The 12,742-nt window shown below is 33.8% G+C and overlaps 1 protein-coding gene across 1 annotated transcript in view; it reads left to right on the top strand.

Annotated features, from left to right (window-relative positions):
* The window catches only part of MDGA2 (MAM domain containing glycosylphosphatidylinositol anchor 2), an 852,475-nt gene that overhangs the window by 579,167 nt on the left and 260,566 nt on the right, over positions 1-12,742 (top strand). The window contains exon 6 of the mRNA XM_007986604.3: positions 70-339. Coding sequence (XP_007984795.2) covers positions 70-339 — 270 coding nt within the window. The remainder of the gene's footprint in view (positions 1-69; positions 340-12,742) is intronic.

Genomic DNA, 12,742 nt, shown 5'->3' with positions numbered 1-12,742 from the left:
ATGCATGCTGTTGAATTCTAGTTGTAGCATATCTAAATAGGTGCATGTTCTTTTGTTTATGTCTTTTAGCATCACCGTCAATTAAACTCTTGGTGGATGATCCTATAGTTGTAAATCCTGGAGAGGCCATAACATTAGTATGTGTTACAACAGGAGGAGAGCCTGTACCTTCTCTCACCTGGGTCAGGTCCTTTGGAACTCTGCCTGAAAAGACTGTTTTGAATGGAGGAACTTTGACCATACCTGCTATCACCTCAGATGATGCTGGTACCTACAGCTGCATTGCCAATAATAATGTGGGAAACCCTGCAAAAAAGTCCACCAACATCATTGTGAGAGGTAAGTTTGCTGAGAGGATGTTACAACATAGATTCCTAGGTTAGGTTCTCAAAAAGCAAATAATGCTTGATACAAAATTACGTCTTCAAATATTGCATATATCTTTAAAATACAGAGAAAATCATGTATAAATCATAATGGTGGGTAATTATAAGTGGAACTTAAACAGGTTAAAGATTAATAACAGTGCTTTATATTTACATTGAACAGCTTTCATAATATATTCTTAGTGATACCATCGAATGCTTTTTATAATATGTTGTTAGTTTAAAACATTGAAAGAAAAAATGTGGCATACAGCTTAAAACATTCACTGTGTAAAATATACGGATTGTAACATAGTTTAGGAATTCAGTAAATTTATCAATTTAATAAACTTTTATTCAGCCCCTATTACAATCATGGTTTTAAATTGTGAGGTTATATAGAGATCTATCAAACATTATTACCCTGTACTCAAGATTTCACTGTCAGATAGTGAAAATAATATTTATCAATAGTCATATGATAAGGTGTTTGAAAAGAACAAACAAAAGATATAGAAATTAAAGAAATGTATAGCCACTTCTGGCTGAGGTTATTAGGGAATATCTAATGACATTTGTACTAGGTCTTATAAGTTGAGTAGTGTTTTGACAGATTGAAATTGAGAAAAGACAGAAAATTCAGAGATAGAACACACAATGCTTATTTGAGGAACTGAAGCAAAGTGTAAGCCAGTAAGTCAAAGTAGCAATGCTGTTCTAATGTGGCCATTACCAGCTAGTATGCTGGCACCACACAGGCATGTTTTCCCTCCATTTTGGAAGATGGAAAGAAGTTCTGAGGCAGATGTACAAAGAGACCATATGCTTCTTCATGTCTCACTTCACCTGGTATGGTCCTGGGTTGGAGTGGAGGGTGGACACTGATGCCTCTGAAGTTAAAATAGACATCCATATGCTGAAGATGACCTTTTGAACATGCAAAGGAAAATTACTTATGATGGAAGCAAAACATAATCAAGTGTATAGAGATAAACATTTGTGATTTTGTGAATATAGATTGTGGTGGTTTTAGTTATCTGTTATGCAAATTATTAGAAATATGCTGTTTGACAAAAGTATACTCTATTCAAAACATTTCAAGGTACAGTGTAAATCAAAACACTGTGAATAGCATACCATCTGCCACAAAATTGTATACCATACAATATTTAGTAATTATAACATGTACAATTATTTTACATATCAATACAAAATAAAACATACTGCCAGTTAAACTACCATAATGTCTTATGAGATAGAAGATTATTGAAAAAGCTCTTCTAAATTTGTTTATACTTAGATTTTCTTTTAAAACATGCCATTTATTAGCCTACATATAAAGGCCAATAAAAGCAAAATAAATTGATTAAATTATTCATAACACTTCACACTCAGAACTCAACTTCTAAATTAGTTTTTATTACAAGGTCATTGATGATGATGTTTTGCTATACGATATTGTTCTTGTGTCATTAAGAGCATTAATAAGTACAAATTATAGAGAAATACTGTCTCTGAGATTTTCTTTTAAGTCAGGTCATGATTACTAATAGCAACCATGACAGACTATTGAATGTAAAAGGCATTCTGATCTCAGAATTGTTAAAATATAAAAATAAAGATGGATTTTAGAATCAATTAAACATGCTCTTTGTTTCAATTGTTTAACGAACTTCTACTGCACAACTACCATATGCTAAGGACGCAGCAAATGTAAGGAATGCATGAGTGTGATTGCAAAGATCAGTGACTAAACGTCTGCCCGCAAAGGAGTTTACAGTCCTTTATGGAATATAGAAATACAAACGAATTGTATATGGAAATATATAGAAAACAAATAATTCACAATGGAAGTATCCAACTTTTATTTTTAAAATATTAGTATTGAGAAATGGGGGCTCATTTTAAGCCTTGTGTCAGTGAGCAACCAGATTCTGTTCTCTCTCTACCCCATTTTTTTTTAAAGAAATAGAAAAATTGTATTGTCATTGGTGTTTGTTTTATTTCTATTTTTTGTTTGTTTGCTTTAAAATACTTGTTTTTCTAAGTAGGCATAAAATAATCTACCAAATCTTGCTGTAATTATGAAAGTATTGAAGTATGATGATTAAAGCATTGAAGTATTGAAGTATAATGATGAAAGTGTAATATCAAAGTACCACAACATCTATCCTTAAGTGCCGCCGATACAATGCAGAATCTTTTATTCCATTATTTTTTATTTATTTATTTTTTTGAGATGGAGTCTCTCTCTGTCGCCCAGGCTGGAGTGCAGTGGCGCGATCTCGGCTCACTGCAAACTCTGCCTCCCGGGGCCCACGCCATTCTCCTGCCTCAGCCTCCCGAGTAGCTGGGACCACAGGTGCCCGCCACCGTGCCCGGCTAATTTTTTGTATTTTTAGTAAACACAGGGTTTCACCGTGTTAGCCAGGATGGTCTCGATCTCCTGACCTTGTGATCCGCCCGCCTCAGCCTCCCAAAGTGCTGGGATTACAGGCATGAGCCAACAGGCCCGGCTATTCCATTATTTTATCAAGAACAGTAACTTGTTAGAGAAAAATGATGAATTGAATTGAATTTTCATAATGGGATCATTTGCAACTATATTGAACCCACATACAACTGGCAAAATGTCCAGTATAAAATATCTGTGTGACTTATACACCCTTTTTAAGGGACTAACCCAGTAAACAGCAAATATGTGCCTAGAGAATGATTTTCTCCTCTCTACCCCACCTAACAGGTTTCACCTGTATCCTTACAAAAGAAAGTTTCCAACTTTGACATGAAAGACCTGAAATCAACAAAGCCTTAAAAATGTATTTCTTCAATCTTATTATTTCTTTTTATGCCTTTAATTTGTCTGATGTGTACATTTGCATAATCGTATTATATTGCCAGTGGGACTTCTCAGCAGTGGCATTCACATAATTCATAAAATCAAGTTTGTATATAATCTTAGTGAATATAGAAGTAGCCTTAGTTTTAAAGGATCCTAGATTAAACTGTGGGGAGAAAAACCACTGCAATAATATGAGGCATCTGATTTCTGGTCCACAGAAGTCAAGAAATTCAGTTAAGAAAAACAGTTTTCTTTTTATTACACAAAGAAATTATTTTCAAGCCTTCTGAATGTATAGACCTCTGTGAGTCTTAGATTAACTGTGTCATGGATACAGTAGATATAGAAACCTAGGTTTATCTCCTCTCATTCTTCTCTGTAATTAAATCAGGATCCATGGACCAGGTTTCTGAGTAAGCACAAAGATATTTTGTGCATGGAATTCCCATCCTCATTTAAGAAGGTCCATGCACAGAATAAGAGTGTAGAGTGCTGATAGAAATAAAATTCAAGAAACATTTCTGAATTCTTTATTCTACTTTTATAAAAATAGAGAACAGTGTAAAGTAAATAATGGAGATAACACTCCATGTAGATAAGAAGTAGAAAACTGAATACAAATCTCATATGGTTTACTACTTTGGGACAACATTTATTAACGTAGCACCAATGCCTTTTCTTATCGTTTTTTTTTTTTAAATTGCAGTGACTGAGCTACATTTCTCCTAAGTTAGGAGAGAAGCAGTTTCCTAATACACCTGAAAGAAATGTTGTGTTGATTTCCTATCCACATGTTCCATGCCCTGAGCTCAATGCTTTCCAAACTTCTGTTAGATATGACACTTCCATGTAAAGGTCTCTGTTTTCATGCTTCATTCTACTTAGAAATGCCTATATTTCTCTTGTGTCATGAATTAAACCACTGTGTTGAACATGTATGGTTCAAAATATCAAGACATTACTGTATTTTAGTGTACAGTGGCCTCTTTGAATGTTCTGTAGTATATTCAAATCACAAACACATTTAGTTCAGTGTTTTGGATTCATGGTCCAAAATAGTAATAACTCTAAACCTGATTTAATGCAAAATTCTCTCCCCTCCCCAACTTGGGTCCACTTTGGGCTGGAGACCTGAAGTAAGAGAAGGAGATGGAGCACAGTTGGCTTTTTTGTCTATTACCTCTCCACCCAGCTCTCCACTTAGCGCAACCCCAGCCTGATAGCTAGGTTCTGACCACCCTAGCTCAGAGTGAGCTATGAAGATCTATATACAAAGCTTTCCCAATTCCTTGGTGACATGTTAATGGACCCTTAGAAAGTTTCTCTACCCAGACAATATATGCATCTACGTAGATCAAAGAGAGGTGTCCAGTGATTGGGCGTTTCCCTGAGTCCATGGATATACCACATTTCCTGAGCATCTTGTGCTGTACCCCTACCCCCTCTCTGCTGACGGCTTCCTTTTTCCTCTAAGCAGCCAACTAAACAGAGCCCAAGACACGGTCATGTCCCTTCCCTGTGAGACTCACATCTGTCTGGTGGAAATGCTTACCAATAGACTATGAGAGCCCATAAATTTCAGTGTAATACCTCTGTTCTCTTGCCACACGGGTTTTGGTTTCTTCAGATATGAGTCAGGCCACATTGGAGGGAAAATATTTCAAAGCTGACAGGTCCCATGGAAAGCTCCTCAGTAAGACTGAGATGAAACAGACAGGGTCTCCTTTCTCCACCTTGGGTTTGGAAGAAGTTGCATCTCACAGTTTTCTCTAAAGATAACCTTCTGATTAAATTTGGTTTCTTACTCTTCTTTTACCTTTGTCTGTAAAGTCTAAGAATCATGGCTTGAGATTTCTTCCACTTTCTCCAAAAATTCTAAGTAAGAGGGAGGTCTGTTTTGCACTTACTATGGAATTCTGTGTGTTCTATTTTCAGGTAAAAGTGAGCCAGTAAAAGTCTATTCTATCATCTAGCTTTACAAAAATGTAGGAGGATTAGAGGAATTTTCAAATTTTCTAAGTGGCATTCTTGAAGGCAATTTATCAGCAAGTCCTTCTGGTTCTGTCTTCAAAATATACTTTTAATCTGATCCTACCTTTCCATGTTCACTGCTACCACACATGTCCAAATCATTGATGTATCTCTCCTGGTTGATTAAAATAGCTTTCTGTTGTTATTCTTTCCACTGTACCCCTCTTTTGGAAATTCACCTGCTATATTAGATAAAGTAGCCTGCGCTAAGTTAATAAATATACCCATACACGTAATTTCTCAAAAGAAAAGAACTTCAGATTTTGTTCATGAAAGCGTACAGAGTGTTTACTAGTTGATATTGCTGCTGAGTGTACTTGGGGTTGCTCCATGTGGTCATTCAGGTATCAAGGCTGATCGTGTCTCTGCCATCTTCAGTCAGTGGTTGCTAAGGTTACTATGGATATTGCCTCCATCCCTGTCATCGGGAATGGGACGGAGCTTGAATGAGCACATATGGGAGATTTTTTATGGGAAGTACACATCAGTTCCAGTCAAGTCTATTGATTGGAACTCAGAAACATGCTCATACCCAATGACTTGAAGGCTGGAAAATTCTTACTATGCACTCAGAAATAATTTAAAAAATCTCATTATTCTGATCAAATTCCTCCCATAGCTTTTCATCACACCCAAAATGGAATTAAAATTCCTCATCATCATTTCATATGCCTCCCATTTTTAGTTGCTCTACTTTAGACACATTGGTCTTTCTGCTTTGAATGTTGTTTTTCAAATACTACCCTCTGGTAAACACCTTCTCTGACTCCCCTGTCTTAACATAGCATATCTCTAATTTCCATACCATGATTTATTGCTTCTTATCACATCACTACCTGGAATTATTTTATCCATATTTCCTCACTTATTGTCTGTCTTTTTAATAGGACTATAGGGGTACAGAATTTGTCTGTCTGTTGTCTTATTTAGTGATGTAGTCTTGGAGCCTAGAATATTACCCAGCATATAGTAGATGCTCAATAAACATGTGTTTAGTGAGAGAATCTCTTTTTTAAGTTCATCGGCTCATATTAGATTTCTTTTCTGGGTATGACTCTTTGATAGTCTAAGTATGTATTAAATGATGTTAAGTAAAACTAGAAAATTCCATGTACATACTCAATCATTAAATAATTTGTGTGATGTGACCAACTTGTTTGAAAGGCCACATTGTTCTAATTATTTATTGCTATGTAACAAACCATCCCAAAAGAGTAGCTTATAACAATAATAATCATTTGTTTGTTCACAAATCTGGGAGTTGAGAGGCTCAGCTAAAAAATTCAGGGTATCCCATATCATTGCAGCTAGAGGGTGGTTAGGTCTGCAGTAATCTTCAACGTTTTTTTATTCAAATATCTAGTGCCTGTACTAAGAAGCTCCTACAGCTGGGCTCCTCAGGGCAGTCTGTCTCTTTTCTTTGTCTCTCTCTCATTCTTTTCTCTTTACATGATTTCTTCACATGGCAGCTTCAAGGTAGCCAGACTTCTCTAAGACTACCAGACCTAGTGTTCCAAGAACTGCATGGATTTTTGTAATCTAGCTTCTGAAGAAATGCAGTATCATTATTGTATTCCATTCTTCAGTGCAGTGACAAAGTGTGACCCAGTCCCTGGAAGGGTCAAATATCTCTACCCTATTATGGAACAGACATGTTTTAAAGCCACTGTAGTATGCAGTATACTTCATAAACTATATTCTTCACATCATGCTCCCATGATGCCTTGATACTCATTTAGGCCTTTACTTTTTCCATTTTTGAACCCATGGCCTCTGCAAAATGACAATGTAAATGATTTTAGAATCAATGAAATGTGCTCTTTATTAATTTTAGAATTATTTCAGCATTTTTTTTTTTGGCTAGGATCTAAGAGTCCTAATATAAAGAAGTAAAGAAGTATGTCAATATTGAAATAGAGTTAACCTTTGTGGAAGAAGTCAATATGTATTCAGTGAGGCATGAATTTACACTTTCCTAACTGCACAGAAATATCCTGTAACCTCCAGGAACATCATAACTCTGTTCCAAAAAGTGATGATTTAACTAATTCTAGTTTATCAACGTGAAAGGACTGTGTTTTTTAAAATATGAATTTTAATATTAAGTAATTTATTCTGAATGTATTTGACTAAAACATGTAACATATTAGCACTGCTAATATTTCTAAATTATCTTTATGCGTATTACAGAAAGACTTACAATTCCAAAGTTTTATGATTAAAAGTTTTTGACATTTGAGTGTACCAGTATGTTTAGAGAATAGTAATAAATAACATTGATTGAGCACTTATTGTATACTAGGCTACCAGTAACACTATATGCATAAGCTTTTTAATCATCTCAACACAGTTATGAGGTAAAAAATTATTATTCCCATTTTTTTTTCAAAAGTAAAACAGAAGGCCGGGTGTGGTGGCTCATGCCCCAGCACTTTGGGAGGCTGAGCAGGTGGATCACAAGATCAGGAGATTAAGACCATCCAGGTTCATCCATGTCTCTACAAAGGACATGAACTCATCCTTTTTTATGGCTGCATAGTATTCCATGGTGTATATGTGCTATACATATGTAACAAACCTGCATGTTGCTCATATGTACCCTAGAACTTAAAATATAATTTAAAAAATACAAAAAAAAAAAAAAAGACTATCCTGGCCAACACGGGGAAACCCCCGTCTCTACTAAAAATTACAAAACTTAGCCCAGCGTGGCAGCATGTACCTGTAATCCCAACTACTTGGGAAGCTGAGGCAGGGGAATTGCTTGAACACAGAAGGCGGAGGCTGCAGTGAGCTGAGATCGCCCCACTGCACTCCAGCCTGGGAGACAGATGAGACTCCATCTCCAAAAAAAAAAAAAAAAAAAAAAAAAAGAAAGAAAGAAAGAAAAAAAAAAGAGCATTAGATAACTTCCCCAAAGCAAGCTTTGTTTAAATAATAGAGCTGGGATTCAAAGACCACACAATAAGTTTCCAGGGCCATTTTCTTAGCCAAGGAGCCATTCAAATTTTAGCCAAGTTTTTACAGATATTTAATTTTCTCCCAAATATTTGAACTGATAATGGTCCTTTTTTATTTCCTCTATTCTTGCATTGCCAAAGATGTACTAGGGATTCTTTCTAGATTGTGAATCCCTTCTTTTTATACTCATGAAAAAAATCTCAACAATACTGAGTCTTCAGACATTTTTCTTAGTAACATTGTTTTCTTTCCCATATATACAGACTCTTTGAAATGAAGGAAATTCTGTTTTTGTTAATCAGTATTTTTCTTCCAGTAATGGTGGACATAATCTTACTTCATGTCAAGTTCTAACTAACACAGTGTTTACAGTTTATGATTTTCTGAATATTATTATATTTTGAAGAACTTGATATGACTGACTTTCACTGACTTTCTTACAAATGACTGTACAAAGCTTTTAAAGAATTTGTAGTTACTGGAAGAGATCAATGGGATCACTAAAGACATATATTTACGTAACAAAATATTTGCATAACTAAAACATTCAGCATAAGCAAGAAAATACAACGTATACTTACAAATGTGTGTTCACTGTTTTTGTTGAAAGGTATATATCTTAAGCTATTAATCGGAAAATCAATCAGAGTTAATTGGCAATTTCCCAGAATGATTTGATAAAATTTAGCCCATATGCATTTCTGAATATAAATTAGTGGTGAAATTCCAGTTACTGGGCCAGTGTAGTTCTTCCCAAGCATTTAGATTCATCAAATTTAATTTTTAGTCAATAGCTTTGTTACATAATCTTTCATTATTAAAACTATAATGATGATGGCTAAAATTGTAGAAAACCAGTGCCTTCACATTCCCCAAAAGCAGAACTGTCTGCTGTGTGCAGGTGTCCCAATTATTCATGCAGATTAAGTGCCTATTTCTCTTTTCCCAATTTAATATTCTGTAGTAATTACACCTCCCCAAAACACCAGAGCGAATTTTATTGTATTATTTTGTAGCTCAAAAATGGTTTCATTATTATCTTTTAAAAATTAATCAAGGCCATATAAAATCTAAAAATTATCATTCAGTAGTTCTCATCTGAATTTAGGTAGCTCAGTTTCCTTTTGTAAATAAAATAAATGTAACTTATCCTTGTTAATTAAAATAATTTATGAAAAATTATCATAAATACAATTTCAAATAAAAAATTTTGTCTAGATATTGAAAAATCTTATAATTACTTTTATGTAGTGATATTCAGGCAGCTTAGTTATACATGGTTATTTTATTAAAACTTTTAAATTTTCCTACTTAGTAAATGGAGTCTCCCTTGTCGTATTTACTCTAGCCAAGAGAAAATCTTTCAGTTTTCTTTTAAAAATGATAGTAGTGCTGTAAAAATCAGCACTGGTTAGTGTCCAGAAAAGGGGGATTTTATTCAAATAATAACATTTCTAAAATTTTTTAATTAGTTTCTTTGAGACCCTTGGTAGTTGTTTTTTTTTTTTTTTTAATGCCCTACAGTTGTAAAACAGTGCCACACAATGAATACTAATATGAAAACGCATAATTCAGCATTTTTACCATTGTTATGGCAGGTACTTAATTCCCAGATTCACTGGCTTACTAGATTTAGTTTGGACTAAATGATCTATAGGCAGGAAGGTATCGGACAAGATATCTGTGATCTGGTTGTGGTTTTGCCTTAAATTAGCTTTCACATCATGGATATGTAAATAGTCCTTTGGTTACTTCTCTGTGATACTAAGAAACTGCAGTACATAAGCTTTAAGATAGATTTGCTCTATCTATAATAATAATAATAATTATTATTATTATTGAGATGGACTCTGCCTCTCGAGTTCAAGTGATTCTCATGCCTCAACCTTCTGAGTAGCTGGGATTACAGGCACTAGCCACCACACCTGGCTAATTTTTTGTGTTTCTTTTGTAGAGATGGGGTTTCACCCTGTTAGCCAGGCTGGTCTCAAACACCTGATCTCAGGTGATCCAGCCACCTAGGCCTCCCAAAGTGCTGGGATTACAGGTGTGAGCCACCTCACCCAGCCAATCGTCTATAATTTTATAAGAGCAAAATGCTCCGTGATCCATACCCATTACAAATGGAGGAGGACACGCGTCTGTATGGATTTACATGTATTAACATATAATTATTGAAGAACACTAATTTCCTAATGAAGTTATACTCTAAAAAACTATGTATAGATTATTTATGTCAGGATGTTAAACCAGGAAAATAAATGCAAGTGATGCTATAATAGGTATTTTAATAATTTCTCCTCTTTGCTATATCTGTGTTAGTTGCTACAAGGGAAAAGTCCTTGAGGCCATAGAGTTCATATGCTTATGTGACAAAGATATCAGGGCAATTCTCTCCATATAGCATGCAAAAGAATAAACTAACATCACAATTGAAGCATAGGCAATGTGCTGTTCAAATCTCAGATGAAGAAACAATTAATTCTGATTAGGGAGATAGAGAAAATTCCTCAGAGGATGGTTCCAATTAGCTGGGCTTTGAAAAATGAGAGTCTCTACATATTCAGAAATAAAATGTCTCTTTCATTTACTGCCCAGAATGGTGACATTAACTAGTTTTTTTGAACTTACTTCATTTTCTTATTTATGAAGTATTAGAAACTGTTGATAATTATTTAAAGTAAAAGTATCTATGTTTACTTCTATCTTTAATAATAGAATCTTTTCAAAAAATAAGTATACGTTCTATTCTATGATTTCAAAATAATGCTTAAAACTTATTTTTGCAATTTTGAATTGCATGAGATTTTACATACAATTTTTAATTGAAATAGCAACCTGACAAATTTTCTGTTTGCCGTGTTTTTCTGTTTCTCTTTGAATTCTGTCCAAATTCTTCCAATATCAGTGCTCATTCTAAATGCTTCCAATTATTTCTAAATATATTTAATCAAATGTAATTCTTTAATTGTTTATTTTCTAGATTCCATAGGAAAATTTCTTAATTTTAGTTTTCAAAGAACCTTTTCATCTTCTTTTTACTTTGTTGGCCCAACAAATATACTTATCTGAAAACTGTATGAAAATGGAAATCATCAACCCAGTAATTCAAATCCATCTTAGCCAAACAATCTGTTAAGATATACTAAGAATTAGTGACTGCTTAAAATAAAACAAAACGAAACAAAAAAACTTACACATTCAAAGTCCATAATCACAGTAGTTAAAACTGATTAAACTATACATTTAAGACATGAACATTTCAATGTATGTAAATTATATTTCAGTATTCAAAATAAGGTAATTAATTTAAAAGCATTGGGATATATTCTTTTCTGCTATCTTGAAGTTTATGTAAAATCAGTGTTACTTTCTCTTTAATTGTTTGAAATAATTCTGAGGAGAAGCCGTCTGGGCTTACAGATTGCTTTGTACAAAGATTGGCAATTTTAGATTTACTTTTTATAATAAGTATAAGACTAGCCAAATGTTTAGGAATAAACATTTTTACATCTTAGTTTTGTTTTTCTAGGAATCTGAATATGCCAGTTCAGTTGTCAAGTTTATTAATATAAAGTTGTTGTAATTCCTGTAATTATCTTTTTTAATTTGGGGGGAACAGGGTCCAGGGTGTGCTGGTAAACCAGCTCTCTGGAAAAAAAAAAAAAGACTTGATTTACAGTATTTACCAATTTTCATGGCATATATAATCAGATCATGGCCAATATCCAAGTTTTGTAGTTGGAAAGAGATGCATATAATCTGCTGTCTTCCAATTCAGTGCTCATTCTAAATGCTTCCAATTATTTCTAAATATATTTAATCAAATATAATTCTTTGTTTTTGTCACGAGTAAGAATGAAGTGGTTCCAACAAACCACTGTTGTAATCTATAGTGAGACCAGACTGTGATATTGATCATCTGTGTCAATATCATTCAGTTTTTCTCTATTAGTTTTGCTAGAGGTTATTCAAATTCCTTACTTATTTTAAAGAACCAACATTTGAATTCTAGGTTTTCTTGATTGTTGTATATGTGTTTTCTATTATAATGATTTCTGTCCTTGATTATTCCTTCCTTCCATATCATTATATTTCAAATGCTAATTATTTTTCTAATTTTTAAAGCAATGATTTGAGTATTGATTTTATCTTTTCTATTTTTCCTCATGTAGGCTTTTAAGACTGTAAATGTTCCTTTTGATGTACTATTAACTGTATCCCAAGAGTTCTGATATGTAATAAGTTTATTATTATTCAGTTTGAAAGACTTTCTTATTTTCACTGTGATTTTTTTTTTCTTTGACTCAAGGATTACTTAGAATTTTATTTCTGAAGTTTCAAACATGTGGGTTTTCTAATTATATTTTTGTTATTGTTTAATTTCATTTTGATCAGAATTTAGATTCTGAATATCTTAGCATGTGTGTTCCTATAACAAAATACCATAGACTGGGTGTTTCTAAACAACAAAAAGTGATGTCTCACAGTTCTAGAAGCTGGGAGGCCAAGATCAGTGCGTCGACATGATTGGATTCTAGTG

Source organism: Chlorocebus sabaeus, chromosome 24 (genome assembly GCF_047675955.1).
Source record: "Chlorocebus sabaeus isolate Y175 chromosome 24, mChlSab1.0.hap1, whole genome shotgun sequence".
Lineage (NCBI taxonomy): Eukaryota > Metazoa > Chordata > Mammalia > Primates > Cercopithecidae > Chlorocebus > Chlorocebus sabaeus.
The sequence above is the reverse complement of the archived record's forward strand: the minus strand, read 5'-3'. Positions and strand labels throughout refer to the sequence as shown.